Source organism: Pistacia vera, unplaced genomic scaffold (genome assembly GCF_008641045.1).
Source record: "Pistacia vera cultivar Batoury unplaced genomic scaffold, PisVer_v2 Contig265, whole genome shotgun sequence".
Lineage (NCBI taxonomy): Eukaryota > Viridiplantae > Streptophyta > Magnoliopsida > Sapindales > Anacardiaceae > Pistacia > Pistacia vera.
The window spans coordinates 1,009,469-1,028,071 of record NW_022196074.1 but is presented as its reverse complement, the minus strand read 5'-3'; the positions used below and the strand labels follow the sequence as shown (position 1 = coordinate 1,028,071).

The 18,603-nt window shown below is 37.1% G+C and overlaps 1 protein-coding gene and 1 long non-coding RNA gene across 2 annotated transcripts; both read left to right on the top strand.

The window, feature by feature from the left end:
* Nucleotides 1-13,427: 13,427 nt before the first annotated feature.
* Nucleotides 13,428-15,201, top strand: LOC116133138. The gene is made up of 3 exons (XR_004128499.1): nt 13,428-14,388; nt 14,466-14,525; nt 14,623-15,201. It is a non-coding gene; the product is annotated as an uncharacterized LOC116133138 (long non-coding RNA).
* A 488-nt stretch (nt 15,202-15,689) lies between these two features.
* On the top strand, nt 15,690-18,219 carry LOC116133122 (glutamate dehydrogenase 2-like). Its single transcript, XM_031418801.1, has 9 exons — nt 15,690-15,797; nt 15,892-16,005; nt 16,504-16,725; nt 16,809-16,883; nt 16,987-17,103; nt 17,211-17,461; nt 17,674-17,749; nt 17,828-17,914; nt 18,008-18,219. Exons 1-9 carry the CDS (start codon nt 15,690-15,692, stop codon nt 18,191-18,193), a joined length of 1,236 nt encoding a protein of 411 aa, XP_031274661.1. The 3' UTR covers nt 18,194-18,219.
* Nucleotides 18,220-18,603: the final 384 nt, after the last annotated feature.

Genomic DNA, 18,603 nt, shown 5'->3' with positions numbered 1-18,603 from the left:
CATCTTGTTGACGAGTCATTGATAGGTAGCCCAACATTTTTTGAGCCCGAATGGCATCACTTTGTAATAGTAAGTACCCCTTTTTGTGATGAAAGCAGTCTTCTTTTGATCATCCGGATGCATGAGTATCTGGTTGTAACCAGAGAAGGCATCCATGAAGCTGAGCAATTCATGACTGACTATAGCATTGACTAACATGTCGATGTGTGGGAGAGGAAATGAGTCATTGGGACACGTTTTATCAGGTCAATAAAATCTATGTAGACTTGCCACTGTCCATTCTTCTTTCGAACAACCACCACATTAGCGAGCCAGTTGGGGTAGTGGACTTCCTGAATAAGCCCATTACTCAAGAGTTTTCCTACCTCTTCATTGATAACTCGGTTTCACTCTAGAGCAAACTTTCTTCTCTTTTATCTGACTGGGTGACAATCGGGACCAACCTAGAGATGGTGCATAATTGTGTCAAGGCTAACCCTTGTCATATCTACATGGGCCAAGCGAAACAATCACGATTCTATTGCAGGAAGTTGATTAGTTGCTCTCTGATTTCGGGACTGAGTCAGGATCCAATCTGAGTCTTCTAGTTGGGATGATCTGGGTCGATATGTACTTCATCTAGTTCTTCCATTGATGGTTGATCTGGCTCGATTGGACGAGTCAGATTTGTCTATAGTTGCTATAAGGACTTGCCTTTGAAGGCACTTTTGTAACAATCCTTGGGGCCTTCGGGTTGCCCTTGATTTCTCTCACTCCCATTTGGTACGGAATCTAATTGTCTAATGGAAGGTTGAGGGGATTGCCTTCATGTCATGGATCTAAGGTCAACCCAAGATGACATTGTAGGGTGAAGGGGAATCTATCACTTGGAAGATAGTCTGTCAGTTTACCCCACTAGTATAGACAGGAAAGGCTATTTCACCGATTCTGTATTTTTGTTCAAAGCTGAACCCAACCAGGATAGTGGGGTGTCTGTTGATGTTTGTCTCATCCAAGCCCAATGTCTTGACAGCTTCCAAGAAGAGAATGTTGGTCAAGGAGCCTCCATCCACGAATACCCTCTTAACAAGAATATTCGCTATCTACAGGGTAATTAATAAAGCATCATGGTGCTAGGCAATCAGGGTAGCTGGTTCATCATCTTCAAATTGGATGACTTGTTAAGTGGGCTTCTATGTGGGTGGATGGGAAGATCAAGCTTCGGGCTAATCACTCGCTCTGGCGTGCCTTTTTGCTGAGGAATAACTGTTAGTGAATGTTAGTGTATGCCCTAGAAACCATTAGTGTTGTCGATTTCAGAGCATTTTGTCTTGTATCAATATATCATAAATAATAGAAAAAAGAGTTCTTCAATTCATACATAAAAATTGCTTCCTTTATTCAGTCATGCATTTAAAATAAAGTATGTATATGAATTGTTCAAATGATTCATTTAATCGGTAAATAAATTTATCAAAAGGTTCTCTAGGAAGCAATATAATTTGGGCAACTATATTGCATAGTAGACATACTAGATGCTTCCAAAAGATATCATGAGTTGATATAAGTACGAACGACGATGATAGTCATGTCACTAGGGCATTAGTATGGATTAGCAATTGGTGAATTGTTTTTTTGAACGTGATCGAATAACGACAAATCACTTGGAAAAGCATGTAGTCAATGATTTATTGTTTGGTTATATCAATGCACGTTGTAGCCCTTTGACCTGAGACATTCTGGTCAGATACGATACAGATGCGAATAGTTCATATGGTGTATAAGTACGAGACTAGTCATGTTTCGTATGATAAAGCCTATTTGGTCATGCGTTGTTCATATGAGGAAACGAACGATGGTCAAGACGAGATCCATTGACTCGAAAATATAGGATCAAGAGTACCACTAACTCCATCCGAGTCTGGGTTCCTAGATGAACGTCGATAAATGTCAAAAATCAAAATCTCTAGCCAAAGTCTATTATTAGTCATATGAAAGTAAGTTCGTGATGACAAGTTCTAGACATATTGATCGACGATTCGGTAGAAGATTGAGTTTAATATTTTGACGTTCCATGAATTTGTATTCAATCAGGATATATCAATAGAGGGACTTTACCTGCATGGTACAAATGATCTGAAAAATGTTCGATGAAGTATTTCTTCATCGTGGTTTAAGGACTATGGCATATTGCTAGATGTTTACCATAGTCGTTGGGCCTCTGGACACTTTTTTGGATTCATCTGAAACCGACTCACGGCTAATCCACGGTGGACCTACATGGTCACACCAATAGCCTTGAGAAGTCTAAGAGAGAGAAATGATTATCCGAAGAGGGCTAATAGTGATGCAGTCAGCTGTAGTGTGCCCGTGGTCATGATGGAGCTCGCACCATTTAGTCGTGTCCCTTTTAACATTGGGTCTCAGCTTTGGTGGCCACTTGACTGTCGAGCCCATCCCTTTCATTATTGAAACCACTTGGGCCGGCTCGACATTGAGGTTATACTCAGGGACCACAAACAAAGAAGAACTAGAGGGTCTATATGTAAGTTGGGCTAGGGTGAAAGATTGATGAATAACACATGGTGGAAACAAGAAAAACATAAAAGGAACATGCATGTTGGTTATAGAACATTCAAACATTAAACAACTTAAAATGAATTGAGTTTGGTGTATTATACCTTCTCCAAGTGCCTAACTTGATAAGCCAAAACCCAAAGGAATGAGTTCTCTACACTTTAACACCACCTAGTGAGAGAGAAAGCTCAACTGATTAAAGAGGGAGTGAGAGCTTTGTGTTTTTTGATGAAAAATGAAATTCTCTACCAAAGATGAACTATAATTTCTCTTATATAGGCTAGGGACATTTTATAATTACATGATCTTCATGGTTGCCACATGTGAAGGCTCATTTATCCAATGTCCCTCGAATAATCATTATTATTCAAAAACCCATGTAAACTACACTAGTTTACACTAATGACCCGTAATATTAATTTAAAACCCTTTAACTCTTAAAGGTTACTCTTTAACCCATATAATTCATCCTAACACTTTAAGATATTATAATTAATCCAATTAATTATCATTCAACCATTTTGACCCTTTAAAATGTCTTGAACAATTTCCATGTAACGGTTTACAAAGAAATTCCATTATTACCCTCGGAAGGTGCTAGCCCTCTTCGGATGATCATTTCTCTCTCAATCTTCTTTAACTCCACAAGGCTATTGGTGTGACCATGTAGGTCCATCGTGGGTTAGCCGTGAGCCAGTTCTGGATCAATCCGGAAACTCGTCCGGAGGCCCAACGACTATGGTAAACATCTAGCAATGTGTCATAGCCCCTAAACCACGAAGAAGGAATAGCTCCATCAAACCCTTTTTCAGATCATATGTACCATGCAGGTAAAGTCCCTCCATTGATATATCATGATCAAGTACGGATTCACGGAATATCAAAATCCTAAACTCGATCTTCTACCAAATCGTCGATCAATATGTCCGGAACTTGTCATCATAAACTTACTTTCGTGTGACTAATAATATACTCTGGCTAGAGGTTTTGGTTTCCGACATTTATCGACGTTCGTCTAGGAACAAAGATCTAGATGGAGTCAACGGTACTCCTAATCCTATATATTGAAGTCAATGGATCACGTCTTGACCATCATTCATTTCTGCATATGAACAACACGTGACCAAATAGTCTCTATCATACAAAACATGACTATTCTCATGCTTATACACCATATGAACCATATGCATCCGTATCAGATCCGACCGCGATGTCTCAAGTCAAAGGACTACATCGTGTACTGATATAACCAAACAATAAATCATTGACTTATTTGGTCACGTTTGAAAAACAGTTCACCAACTTCTAATCCATACTAATGCCCTAGTGACATGACTATCACATCATCTGTACTTATATCAACTCATGATATCTTTCAAAAGCATCTAGCATGCCTACTATGCAATATAGTTGCCCAAATAATATTGCTTTTGTATGGAACCTTTTTGATAAATTCATTTACCGATTAAATGAATCATATGGACAATTCATATACATACTTTATTTAAATGCATGACTAAATAAAGGAAGCAATTTATATATATGAATTGGAGAACTCTTTCTTCTATTATTTATGATATATTGATACAAGAAAAAATGCTATGAATCGACAACACAAATGGTTTCTAGGGCATACACTAACAAACACTAACATAGGGGGCGATCATATGGTTTCTGGTTGCTTCTGTTGGAATCACAAGCTGGATGTGGGTTGTTTGTTTCATATTATCGAGCTTTTGAGCGCCTCTCATTTTGGTTCTATCGGCATTCATCATAAGGTGTGTATCTTCTGTGGTTAGCTTCATCTTCCCCCCACCTTATCTGAATGATTACTCGAGCCAATGTGTCCTCCATGGTATTGCAGCCCAATTTGGTCAAATCTTTGTAAAGTTCTCCATCGAGGAGGAGCCCCCTCCTAAAAGCATCCATTGTTGTTTCGAGATTGCAGGATGGGATATATATCTTCTCCTTATTGAATTGGCTGACATACTCTCGTAATGGCTCCCCTCTCCTCTGATAAACCCTATATAGTTGGCTGACAACTTCTCAAGTTTCTTGCTACTAGCAAACTACTTAACGAATATGTCGGTGAGCTGGGCAAAGGAACCAATAAAGTTGTTAGGTTGGTTCACATACCACTGAAGAGTTGGTCCTAAGGGGTTGGAGCCAAAGCTCTTCAAAATGCATGCTTCCTGAGATCCCATGGTATGGAGATGGCAAACATCCTGTTTGTAAGAGGCGATATGATCATCCGGGCCGGTTGTACCATCATAGGGTTTTATGTTTGGGATGGAATACTTCTGTGGCAAATCAGCTAGGGCTATAGAGTCAATGAAGGGTGAGTCGGCGTAATTATGGGGAAGGTTTTTCTTTGTTGGTGTAGGGATTTCGGGTATGCATCTCATCATAGCTTCCATGTCGACTAGCTTTTTTGTTAATATTTGTTCTAGGGGTGTGGTGGCAGATAGTAGGTTTGAATTGACTGTTTGGGGGTGGTTGTGTTTCTCACTTAGTTTGGTGGGGCGAGTCAAGTCGTTGGTGTAGTTTGGTGGACTATTGTTTGGGGGTTAAGGGTTCCATTCATCCCTTTGGGATGAGTCACTCTGATCGTAACAGTTCGGGTGTTTCTACCAACATGGTGGTCAAAGGTGTGACTTAGGGGCCACTCGACCCATGAAGATGAGGCGAGCCGGACAATGTTTAGTAAGAGGGGTCGGTCAACCTATGAGGGTGATCTGAGTTGGAGGGGTCTTGGATGTAGTGTGGGTTATTCATGCTAATAGGGTGGTCAATATTGGTGATATTTTGTTGCTGGTGGCTCGGAATGGCTTGAGTGAGCTGGTCACTAGTGATTGAGGGGTTAGTTGATAGGGGTTGTGTTTGCATGGCTAAGTTGGTTGTATCTGTAGTGGCGGGTGTCAGACTATCCGTTATGGATGACTGGAGCTAGGAGGATTGTGGGTCTAAGGCCGAGGATCTAAGGTCTGGAGTCATGAGTGGTTGCATGGAGTTTCTCGGAATGCAAAAGCAATTTTCTGGTATCTGATTAAATGGGAAGTCAAGAGAATATAACTGATTTACCTTCTTCCATAGGCTTTGATTCTCAGCCCAGATGTTATTGTTCTCAGCTTCCAATGCTTTGACTTTGTCTGCTTGTTGCTGCATTAATGCTGAGAGAGCCTCGACCTTAGCCGTGAGGTCTACTGAGGCCGTGTCTATGTTTTCAGCCATAGCATGATTCTTTGTAGAGCAAGAGTTTGAATGAGAATTGATTGCCAAAGGCCCCACGATGGGCGCCAAACTGTATATACTAAAATCTACGGTTGCAAAAGTAGGGTCTGATCCCGTGAGGTTGAGGCCACTGACAATCCATTGTATCTGCACACAAAGCAAACAAGCGTGAAGCTTACATAAACACCAGTGTGGTGTCTGTCGTAGGCACTTCGACGCTGAAGTCAATAAGGCTTAATGAGGCAATTTAGTGAGGGCTAAAGGAAGGTAGGGTTATCGAAGGTTAAATAAGAGACTAGAACCACGACTTAGAAGTATGGCTCTTAAGAGTAAGAGCAAGAGCTTGGGTGCAAGTAGGTAGTATTAAGATTGAATGCCTAAACAGAGGAATGACCCCTGTTTATATAGTAGTTGTGAGATCTCTATATCCTAGGCGGACTCTAAATCCATAGGGGAAGAGTTTTAGTGAATAGGAAAGATCCTGGTTCACTTGCCTCTTTAGTAGCAAGAGTCCTAATTCACCTAAGATACGGAATCTTGGGCGAATTAGGATAAATCCAGATAGGAAGAATCCTACTTACCTTGGTCTAGAAGGCATGGCCTTAGGTGGGCTACTGGTGATGCTCATTCTGGAGAAAGGCTGGATTTAGGCCGCATGTTTTGGTCCATGCCATGAATTTTGATGCTGGCCCAACCGAAATTGGATCGCAATCTTGGGCCATTGTAGCAGAGCCTAAGGTGATTTTTGACCCCCATACCATTTGAGCCGTTAATTATGTATGAGGAGGGTGACCCTTCTAGCCTTTAGGGCATTTTCTCATCAACAAACAATTTGACACTCAGAAATACTGAATATACTTTAATTTATTAATAAATAAACAGTACATAAATCTTCCTTGAGTAGAGTTCACTTAAAAGAATTAGGGGGAGTGGACAAGCTCACCTTGACCCCTATTATTGATGAAGATTTCCTAAGTTCTATAGGTGATAAAGCTGAACTGGGTGCTATCAGAAGTGATAAACTTTTAGGTGAACTGCATTCCAACTATTGTTGATGTCTCGACCTTCTAGTGTTTGCAGCTTGTAGGCTCCTTTTCCAACATCCCTATAGTTTCCAACATTGGTCTCTGATAATCCGGTTCCTATGAGCATAAAACAAGGTTAGGGGTGCTTCAGTAGAGCAAGGATATAAGGAGTTAATTAAGAGTGAATATAGAGATTTCATAACGAAGAACCTTTGTGTGTGTCATTCCTTTTATAAGTGAGTTGTGGAAGATTGAGTTTCCATTGGTGAGATCTTTCAGTTTGAAAATGAGTCTATGGATAAGGCAATTTGATGAGTCTTTTCCTTCTAGATCAACATAGGATACTAGGCAATTTGATGGGTTTAAATATGAAGGGTATTTTGTCCTGAATGGGTGTTAAATTTAGGAAGGGTTATTTCTTGCAAGATTTATTGGAATGGGCTAGTTAAACAACATTTTGGACAAATCAGTCACAAAGTTATCCACAAAAACGATGCCAAACATTGGCTTAAAAGTATTTTAATGTTGTAAGGAATTTTAGTGCACTATAATTCTAAAGACTAAACACACCCATAAGACTGTCAGCGATATTTCCGGTATCCTTTGTTATTTATTTGAATAATCTAGGATTCAAGATCATTTATTTTCTTAATCTAGAATTCAAGATGACGAGGTTAGCCTAGATTTGTTTGCCTTTTGTTGACATAAACATACCTTAACATTAAGGGTGCGCTTGGTTTAGGGAATGTTGGATTACTAGGAATGTTGGATTACTGGAATCTTATATTATCTTGAAGATTATTGGGAATCATTAGGAAAATGTGTTTGGTTAGTTGGAATAAATGAATGGGTATATTATATTAATGTGTTTGGTTAGGAGGAATAAATTGGTGGGTATGTTATTTAAATTACTAAATTGCCCTCTTTTTAAATATTAATATAATATTTAACCCCCAATATTTCAAATTTAGCTAAAAGATCCCACTTATATAAAACTTTAATTTATAACAAAATCACCCTCACCACCCTACCGCTGCCTGCCGCCACTGCAAACCACCGCCAGTAGTCGCTGGAAGTCGCTAGAAGTCACCTACAGTTGTCGTGAGCAACCCACTGTGATTGGGAGGCCCCGAAATGGCCATTTCTGGCCATATTGATGGTTGAAAACGATCATATCAAACTAAATCTGGCCAGAAATGGGCAAACTTAATCTAGCCATTTCCGGCTAGATCTATTATGGCTAGAATAGATCTGGTTGTTAACGGCCAGACTCATTTAGATATGGCCGCTAAAGGCCAAGACGGCTAGACCCATCAATCTAGCCGAAAATGGCCAAAATGGATCTGGCCATTTTTGGCCAGATCTGCTCCCGATATAGCCTTTTTGGCCATCAATATGGCTAGAAACGGTCATATCGAAGTCTCTCGGTGATGATAGGCTACTCCCGACAACTCCAGGTGACTCTCGGCGACTTCCTACGACGGTCGACAGTGGTTTGGCTAGCGGCAAGCAGTGGTAGGTAAGTGGGGGTGGTGGCTTGGGTAAGTTGAAATTTGTTTTGATTTCAAGGGTGATTTTGTCTAAAAAGTTAATTAATTGGGGTGAAATGGTAAAAGCAAGATTCATGTAAATAAATTTAAAAATAAGGGCATTATTATTCTAAAATTTTATTAATAAACAATAGAATTGTAACAAAAAAAAGATTACCTTGGTAACATTATAATACCTAAGAAAATTGAGATAATCAGATTACCTCCAATATTACCAACAGTAACTACTATTGGCATTTGAAGATTACCGAAATCTTATATTATTTGACAACCAAACGTGGTAATCAAGTAATATAAGATGACATAACCCCAATAATCCCACATAACCCCCAACCAAACGCCCCCCCTAAAGGATTTTTTCACAGTGAAATATTTTTCAAAATAAGGGGTTTACAATTGATTAATTAAAAGCTTCCATTTCAATTTATATACTCTTAAAGAATATTTTATGTTACATGTACATAAAACTACTGAATAAATGATATGTTACATAATTTATATTGAATCCGAGTAATTCATGAAGTCTTAACGTAATGTTTTAAAAATAGTATCATATTTTTTATTCTATATATAGGATACCATAATAAGAGAGCAAGACAATTAATTTATACATTAATAGTCTCAATATACAGGAGATGAAGAACAAAGGGTTGGTTAAGGAGAAATGCTAAAATTGGGAAGACTGGTCTATAATATGTAGACAAAGCAGAGTGGCTGCATCTGAATAAGTGATATTTTCCCGTATCCTTTGTCATTTGCTTTCATAATCTACACTTGAAGATTATAAGGCTAGTCTAGATTTTTTTGCCTTTTATTGGCATATACATACCTTCGACTTTAAAGGGTTTCTTTACAGTGATATATTTTTAAATAAGGGAGATACAATTGATTAATTAAAAGCTTCCATTTTAATTTCTATTTTCTTAAAGAATATAATATTTATATTAATTTATTTATTACATATAGAAGTGTTAATACAAACAGTAAAAACTGATATAACATTAATTAATCTTTAATTGACACAAACAATACATTAATTAATCTTTAATCGACAGAAACAATACAAAATAATGTGACACTATTCTTTAATTGATACAACATTTATTTATATTTATAAAGCATTTAATGTATTAACTTTTTATATGCATTTTTTTTTTTGGGTAACCAAGATGTCCGACCAGCTTGCACATACCTCAACTAATCTTCTGGGTCAATTGAACACTCTATAAGTCCAAAAGACCAAGTAAACCATAATATTATTGTGGTAGGTGACCCCAAAGTTTGAACACGGAAATTCAAAGAAGGGAACAAGCCTCTTTGACCGTCATATCAATCCCTTGAGATTCTTTTTATATGCATTTGTCCTATCATTTAATGACATCTCAATATTTATGAAAGAGTTCGTACAAACAGCTTGTATATTTAGTATTACTCAACATCAAAATATCAAGAATAAAAGTTTTTTTCTTTTTAGAGTAAGAGATTTTGTTCGAGTAAAAACAAGAATCGAAATGGATTCATGTGGATTTTCTGTAACGTATCAATATTAATACGCTAGACCCTTGCTTTATGTCGTTTTATGCCATAAATAAGCTTAAACACTCAAGAAATCCGTTGGATAGGCAGATCGGCATCTCGAACAACCAACACAGTCCTTTGTTCTCGGAGTAGCAGCAATTTGCTTAGCTTTACATCTGTCGCAATGTATCCTTTCTAATAAATTTGTGGCCAGGCGCAAACATGTTGATTATACCATAAACATGCATCATAAATCTTTACTAAATGTTACACGGATCCATAAATTTTTGAACTCCTAAAGTTTCAATCTAGTAAAGTTATGTACAATGTTTTTTTACGAAATTTTTTTTTTTTTTTATCACATCACTTTGTTTACAAATATTTAAAAATTTTATATATAGAGTGATGTGGTATTGCCCATTAATTAACGTAACATTTATCCTTATTCAACAAGTTTAACTTTTTACTTTCATCCTTTCAGTATGTCACTATTACTTATATTAGTGTTTATTACTGCTGTAGTTTTTGTTACTGCTGAAATCCAAGTGCCATATTGTAATTGGTTGTAACTAGTTATTTAAAATAGCTGTAGTGGTTGTAAAAACAGAGTTGGGTGGACTGAATAAACTTTTTCCCAATTCTTTTTCTCTGTCTCGTATCTTCTAACATGGTATCACACAATTGATCTTGGGTTCAATTCAATCCAAATTCCGCAAGTTTTGTTTTCCTTATTTCTTCCAAAGTCGAGAATCAATTAGCTCCAATTTCATTTAAGATCATTCAGTTGACTCAAATTCTTCACAATCTTTCTTGAAGATCATTTGTTTTCAACAATGTCATCGAACACCTCGAAGAATCTTCAAGTTGTGTTCATGGTTGCCGATTACAACAATCCGTTGTACATGCACCCTTCCGACACGCCGGGGAGCCAAATTGTTAGTAATTTTAACAGGAGGTGACAATTACAGTATTTGGAATCGAGCGATGAAAATTGCACTCCTTGCGAAGAACAAGTTAGGGTTTATCAATGGAACACTCCCACGCCCTCTTGATCCGATTCAGGCACAATAGTGGGATCGTTGTAACGCCATTGTCATGTCTTGGATAATGAATTGCATTTCTAAAGATCTTGTGGGCTGAGTCATCTATGGAACCAACACTGCAACTGTTTGGCAAGATTTGCTAGAACATTTGACAAGATCAATGGTTCTCTCATATATTCAATCATGAAAGACATTGCTACAATACAACAAGGTTCGTCATCAATTTCAATTTATTATACGCAATTGAAGCTCCTCTAGGATGAATATTCTTCTATGGCCCCATCTATCACATGTTCTTGTCCTTTATCCAAAGTTTATAAAGAGCATGAACAAACTTAGAAAGTAATGCAATTTCTGATGGGTCTAAATGAGGGTTATGCGGTTGTTAGGAGTCAAATTCTTCTAATGAATCCTTTACCAACCGTGAATGTTGCTTATGGCATGCTTAGTCAAGAAGAGAAATAGAGGGGTATCACCAGCTCCACCACCTCTCAATCAGATACTGCTGCATTTTTTACACACAATATTTACAAAAATCAAGGGAATCCAAGAAGTAACAGTCAACAATCTAAAAAGAAGGTGATGGAATGTGAATTTTGTCATCTAACAAATCATACCATTGATTTTTGTTGGAAACTTCATGCCTATGCCGAGAACCGCCAGAGAGGCAGAAACAAGAAGCATTTCAACCATAAAACACCGATGGCCAATAATACTGAGCATACAACTGAGGAGTTATCTTCAAGTTCAACCAAGAATGCACTAGTGACTACTTCGATTTTTTCTCCAGCCCAATATCAAGAAATTTTGAAGCTGTTGGGCAAGGATGGACCTTCACTTACTGCTAATGTTGTTCAAGGTGCTCCTAACATTGCTACCAATGTCACAGGTACTCCTTATTCTTTTATGGTTTCTTTTTTACATAATGCATGGATATTAGATACGGGAGCTAATGATCATATGACATCTGATTTTCACTGCCTGGATAATGTGCACCCTTATAATTCCTCCATCAGTCCTACTGTTAAGTTACCAAATGGTATATCTGTCCCAATAACCTATACTAGTGATGTTTGCCTCTCTCCATAACTTAAACTACATAAAGTCCTATTCATACCACAGTTTAGATACAATCTGTTATCTGTTTCCTTTTTTCCAAAATTCTGTTTGTTTCAGGACCTATGGAATGGATCAATGATAGCGATTGGTAAAGAGCACAATGGATTGTATTATCTGATTCAGAAACCGAATTCACATTTGTTTTCTCATTTGAATAAAACCATAACTACTTGTAGTGTTCATTCCAATACCATATGGCATAATAGGCTATGTCATGCATCTATTTCGAGAATAAAGTTGATTTCTTCCTTACATAATTCGTTTGTAAAGGAATCACTTCCTCATTGTAAGGTTTTCCCTTTAGCTAAACAATGCAGAAAACCTTTTCCTACCAGTCTCTCTATCACTTATACAATTTTTGATCTGGTGCATATTGATATATGGGGTCCTTACAAGGAATCCACTCATAATGGTTTCAAATATTTTTTAACTCTTGTGGATGACTTTTCTCGTGCCACTTGGACATATCTTATGACTGTTAAGTCGGATACGTTACATATATTCAAAAACTTTGTTTTCATGGTTAATAATCAGTTTTCTGTCAACATCAAAAAGATTAGGATTGATAATGGTACTAAATTCTTCAGTACTGACTTCACAAATTTTTTTGAATTCCAATGAATTATTCATGAGAGTTCATGTCCTTACACACCTCAACAAAACGAAACTATAGAAAGAAAGCATAGACACATCATGACTATAGCTAGAGCTTTACGATTCCAATCTCATGTTCCAATCACTTTTTGGGGGGAATGTATTTTGACTGCCACTTATATTCTAAATAGAATTCCTACTCCACTTTTACAGGGTAAGTCACCATTTGAAATGTTGTTTAAAACACCTCCCACACTTTCCCATCTTAGAGTCTTTGGTTGCCTTTGTTATGCAAATATACTGCCCCAAGTAGACAAGTTTGGTCCAAGAGCAGTTCCTTGCATTTTTTTTTTAGGCTATCCTACCTTCCAAAAGGGTTACAAAGTATTTGACATTCAATCTCAAAGGTTTTTTGTTAGTAGGGATGTCACATTTCATGAGACTATTTTTCCATATGCTGACCATAACATCATATCTCATGCATCACCATTATTCCCTTCTACCACACAATTTCATGATGAATCAGACTTTTTGGTTTCTGACAATCCAATGGCAGTTCCACATCCAGTTTCTATTTCTGACAATTCCATAGATTCTCTAGTAACAAATTCAAGTAGTAGTCCCATCATAGGAGTTTCACCTATACAGCCTATTCCAAACACTGTCCGAAGGTCCACAAGACCATCTAAACCACCTGTTTGGCAAAAAGATTATGTTGTCCCTTCTAAATCACAATACCCAATTTCTAATTTCATTTCATATGAGAATTTGTCGCGTAGATATCAAAGTCTACTTTCTGCCATATCTCACATATATGAACCGCAAACCTTTAAAGAAGCCATAACTGACCAGAATTGGAGGAATGATATGGATACAAAACTTCAGCCATTAGAATCAAATGAAACATGGCAATTAGTTTCTCTTCCTCCTGGAAAGAAGGCTATTGGGTGTAAATGGGTTTATAAAGTGAAACTTAAGTCAGATGGTAGCATTGAAGGATATAAGGCTCTATTAGTTGCAAAGGGGTATACATAGCAAGAAGGTATTGATTACACCTAGACTTTTTCTTGTGTAGCTAAAATGGTTACAGTTATTACCATTTTAGCACTTGCAGCCATAAATGATTGTGGTCTCTTTCAAATGGATGTATATAATGCCTTCCTTCAAGGAGATTTGAATGAGGAAATATATATGAAGGTTCCTCCAGGTCTGAATAATCAACTTGAGACCAAAAATAAGTTCTACAAACTATTGAAATCCTTATATGGTCTAAAACAAGCTTCCAGACAATGGCATCACAAGTTTACCACTACACTATTAGAGTATGGTTTCCTATAGTCTAAAAATGACTACTCGTTATTCACTAAGACTCATAGGAGCAGTTTGGTGATCTTTTTAGTGTATGTTGATGACATACTGCTAACAGGTAACAATCTTGCAGCCATTGATGAAGTCAAGTGATATCTCAATGCCAAATTCAGAATCAAGGATTTAGGCATCTTGAGATACTTCCTCGGGATGGAAATTAGTCACTCACGAGCTGGTTTGGTAATAAACGAGCTGGTTTGGTAATAAATCAACGAAAATATGCACTGGGACTTCTTTCTAAAACTGGTTTGCTAGGTTCTAAACTAATTGACACTCCATATGAGCAACACCTCAAATTGACGACTGTTGAATTGGATAAATTAGTTGGCACTTGTACAAATGATCCACTCCCAAAGGATGCTTCTTCCTATCAAAGATTAGTAGGTAAACTCATCTACTTATGTATGACTCGATCAGATATTTGTATTCAGTTCAACATCTAAGTCAGTGCATGCATTCAGCTAAGAAATTTCATTTGGAAGCTGCTCTCAGAGTACTACGATACATCAAACAGAGTCCTGGTACTGGCCTTTTTTTTTTTTTTTTTTTTTTTGCAAAGAAGAATTACACCATTGAGGCTTATTGTGATGCTAATTGGGCTGCCTGTCCAATGTCTAGAAGGTCCTTAACAGGTTATTGTATCAAGTTTGGAGAATCTTTAATTTCCTGGAAAACAATCAACTGTTTCCAGATCATCCTGTGAGGCTGAATATAGATCAATGGCGTCCACTTGTTGCAAGAACGTAGATACAAAGTTTGCTCCTTGATTTGGGCATCAAACTTCTGCTACCAACATTATTGTACTATGACAATAAAGCTGCCCTACATATTGCTGCTAATCCAGTATACCATGAATGAACCAAACATGTTGAGATTGACTATCATCTGATCTGGGAAAAGATTGATCGCAAATTAATTAAAACTACATACATCTCTACCAGTGAACAGCCTGCCGATTTGATGGCCAAGGGATTATGCAAGCAACAACATCGCATTCTCATGTCCAAGCTTCGTATGTTTGATGTTCATCAATCATTACCAGCTTGAGGGAGGTATTGGTTATATTAGTGTTTATTACTACCGTAGTTTTTGTTACTGCTGAAGTCCAAGTGTCATATTGTAAATTGTTGTAATTAGTTATTTAAAAGAGTTGTAGTAGTTGTAAAAACAGAGATGAGTTGACCAAATAAATTTTTCCCCAATTCTTTTTCTCTGTCTCGTATCTTCTAACAGTCGCATTGTATGAAAGAATTCGTATGAGAATTTTGTAATATAATATTATTCATTAAATTATTGTATTTAAATATTATGTTATATATATCCTTTCTAATTAAGAGTATACATTAATTATACATGTTACATTAACATTGAATATTATAAATAATATGATAATAAGAGAGCAAAGACAATCAATTTATATATTAATAGATTTAATATATAAAAGAGGAAAAAAAAGATGGTTGGTTAAGAATACTGCTAAAATTGGGAGGATAGACAAAAGTCAGAGTAGCTGCATGCCTTGTAGGTTGTACAAGCGTCCTCAGAATCTGGGGAACTGAAAACTTTTCATTATTGCTATAACTTTCCTTGTTTATAACAACACATCAAACCCTCAATTTACTAAGCTTTCATCAACTTGGTTCTTTCTTCCATTACTGTAACTGCTCCATTGGTTTTAGATAGCTATGAATGCTCTTGCAGCCACCAACCGCAACTTTCGCCATGCAGCTCGCATTCTTGGCTTAGATTCTAAGCTTGAAAAGAGCCTCTTGATCCCCTTTAGAGAGATCAAAGTAATTACTATTAACATTGATTTGTTCCTAGGCGAAATGAGCATATGTTCTTTCATTTGTTAAACTTTTATTTATGGATTTTTTTTTTCTTCAGGTTGAGTGCACAATTCCTAGAGATGATGGTTCTCTTGTATCCTTCGTTGGATTTAGAATCCAGCATGACAACGCTCGTGGACCGATGAAAGGTGGAATACGCTACCACCCTGAGGTGATACCCCCAAAGTTTTGTTCTTTTATTTTTACGTTATATCATTCGCATGTGCAAGTCAATGAGGCGATGCCATTGATCCTGAATTTGGGTCCTTGAGTTTTGGTTTATTTGACATCTCTAATCAGCTGAAAATACATTTGCATCATATGGCTGATGAAGTTCCACTTCGGGTTCATATTCTCTGTTTGCGTTTGTTCATTTTGTTCAGATATGGCATGAAAAGTATTTATTTTTTGGTTTATAACTCCATAGATATGAATACACCCTCCTGGGTTCCAAGATAATGATAGAATGATTTTGTTAATCAATAAGATACATTGATCTGGTGAAGAGAATTTTCTAAATTTAATAAATATGTCATATCAGACTGGAACGGTATTCAGTACTTCTCTACTTCTAAATTGAAGAGAATTAGCATAATGTCCCTTGCTGGTTTTTTTTTTTTTTTTTTTGTTATTTAATCAAATACTGACTATTGTATTTTACTTTTTCAAGGTTGACCCGGATGAGGTAAACGCTTTGGCTCAATTAATGACATGGAAGACAGCTGTAGCTGCCATTCCATATGGCGGAGCAAAGGGAGGGATCGGCTGCAATCCAAGAGAGTTGAGCATAAGCGAGTTAGAACGTCTCACCCGTGTTTTCACTCAAAAGATCCATGATCTTATTGGAATTCATAGGGATGTTCCAGCCCCTGACATGGGGACTAATTCACAGGTATCCACTGAATTAGCTTGTTGCTTCAAAGCGTTGACAACACCAATTTCTATTCATACATTTCTTGCTCTTGATTTGAACAGACAATGGCATGGATCCTGGATGAATACTCAAAATTTAATGGGCACTCACCAGCAGTTGTGACTGGAAAGCCAATTGTAAGCATCCAAAAGCGGTAGAAAGACAAATATGTGATCACTGTATGACTAATAGAAGAAATCGAATAAAATTAACATTTCCTATGCTGAGATGGAATTGCAGGATCTTGGAGGATCACTGGGTCGGGAAGCGGCAACTGGACTGGGAGTGGTCTTTGCAACAGAAGCTTTACTGGCTGAGTATGGAAAATCAATTTCAGAAATGAAGTTTGCTATCCAGGTAGTTTCCTTCTACATATGTGCATATTCGTCCTTTATGGTTGAATTAAATTGTTTTCTCTGTTTACATGACATTCTGCCTCAATATTTGAACTACTATTATTTCAGGGGTTTGGCAATGTGGGTTCCTGGGCAGCAAAGTTCATCCATGAAAAAGGCGGTAAGGTTGTTGCAGTGAGTGACATCACAGGTGCAGTTAAGAATCCAAATGGAATTGATATTCCAGCTCTGATGAAACACAAAGAGGGAACTGAAAGCCTGAAGAATTTTGAAGGTGGGGATGCTATGGATCCAAATGACTTGCTTGTACATGAATGCGACGTTCTGATCCCATGCGCCTTAGGTGGAGTTCTCAACAAGTATGTAGCCTGTTTGGCTAATAACCTCAGAAGTCATGACCTTTATAACTTCTTTCTCCAGCCTTACAGTTAATTCTACTATAATTTTATCACACTCCATAAAAGAATATGTTTAATTATTGTTTAGGACTACAGTTTCTTATTGTATAAAAACCACTAACCTTAATTTAGACTATTACATATATTCTTTCTGTTTTTTGTGTTGTTGAAAGGGGAAATGCTGGTGATGTGAAGGCAAAGTTCATAATAGAAGCAGCCAACCACCCCACTGACCCTGAAGCCGATGAGGTAATAACAAACCTGTGCTTTCTCTAATTGTTTGCTAAATTCACAAACTTAGCCAATAAAATCCATGTTTGTCTTCAGATTTTGTCCAAGAAGGGAGTCCTTGTACTCCCTGACATTTATGCAAATTCCGGTGGTGTGACTGTGAGTTACTTTGAATGGGTTCAGGTACTAGCAACATGTCCTATGCCTACTAATAATTATCTTATTTAATCTTCTAATCTGATCTTTACAATTAAATAACTCTGTATGTCCTAACAGAACATTCAAGGATTCATGTGGGAAGAAGAGAAAGTGAACTGTGAGCTGAAGAGGTACATGATGAAAGCTTTCCTTGACATCAAGGCAATGTGCCAAATTTACAACTGCAACTTGCGGATGGGCGCCTTCACTCTGGGAGTGAACAGAGTTGCGCGTGCTACTCTGCTGAGGGGGTGGGAAGCATGAATGAATCTTCCATTTGATCCTTTCTGTTGTCAAATATAGTTTCTGTTTTAAACTTTATTTTCTTCAGCCACAGAATTCAGTAATGCTTATACTCCAGTTCAAAGCTCAAAAATGCATTTTAAGCTTTAAGGAATAAAAAGGAAAGGAACTAACCAGAATTTTGAAGAACTAAATTTATAGTTTTATTTGTTATTTTCCCGACCTTTTAAGAAGGCAGCTTATTGATTTGGTGGTCAATAGTCTTTGGATAAACAAAAATTAATAAATTTTACAAAATTATAAGGTTGCTAGGTGTAAATATCTTCATGAAGAGTAGATGAAGTCAATGGCAACAATATCTTCCATTGCACAGAATTCATTAAGGAAAAGATGTTCATAAAATTACATACTAAACTCAGAAGTATGAAATG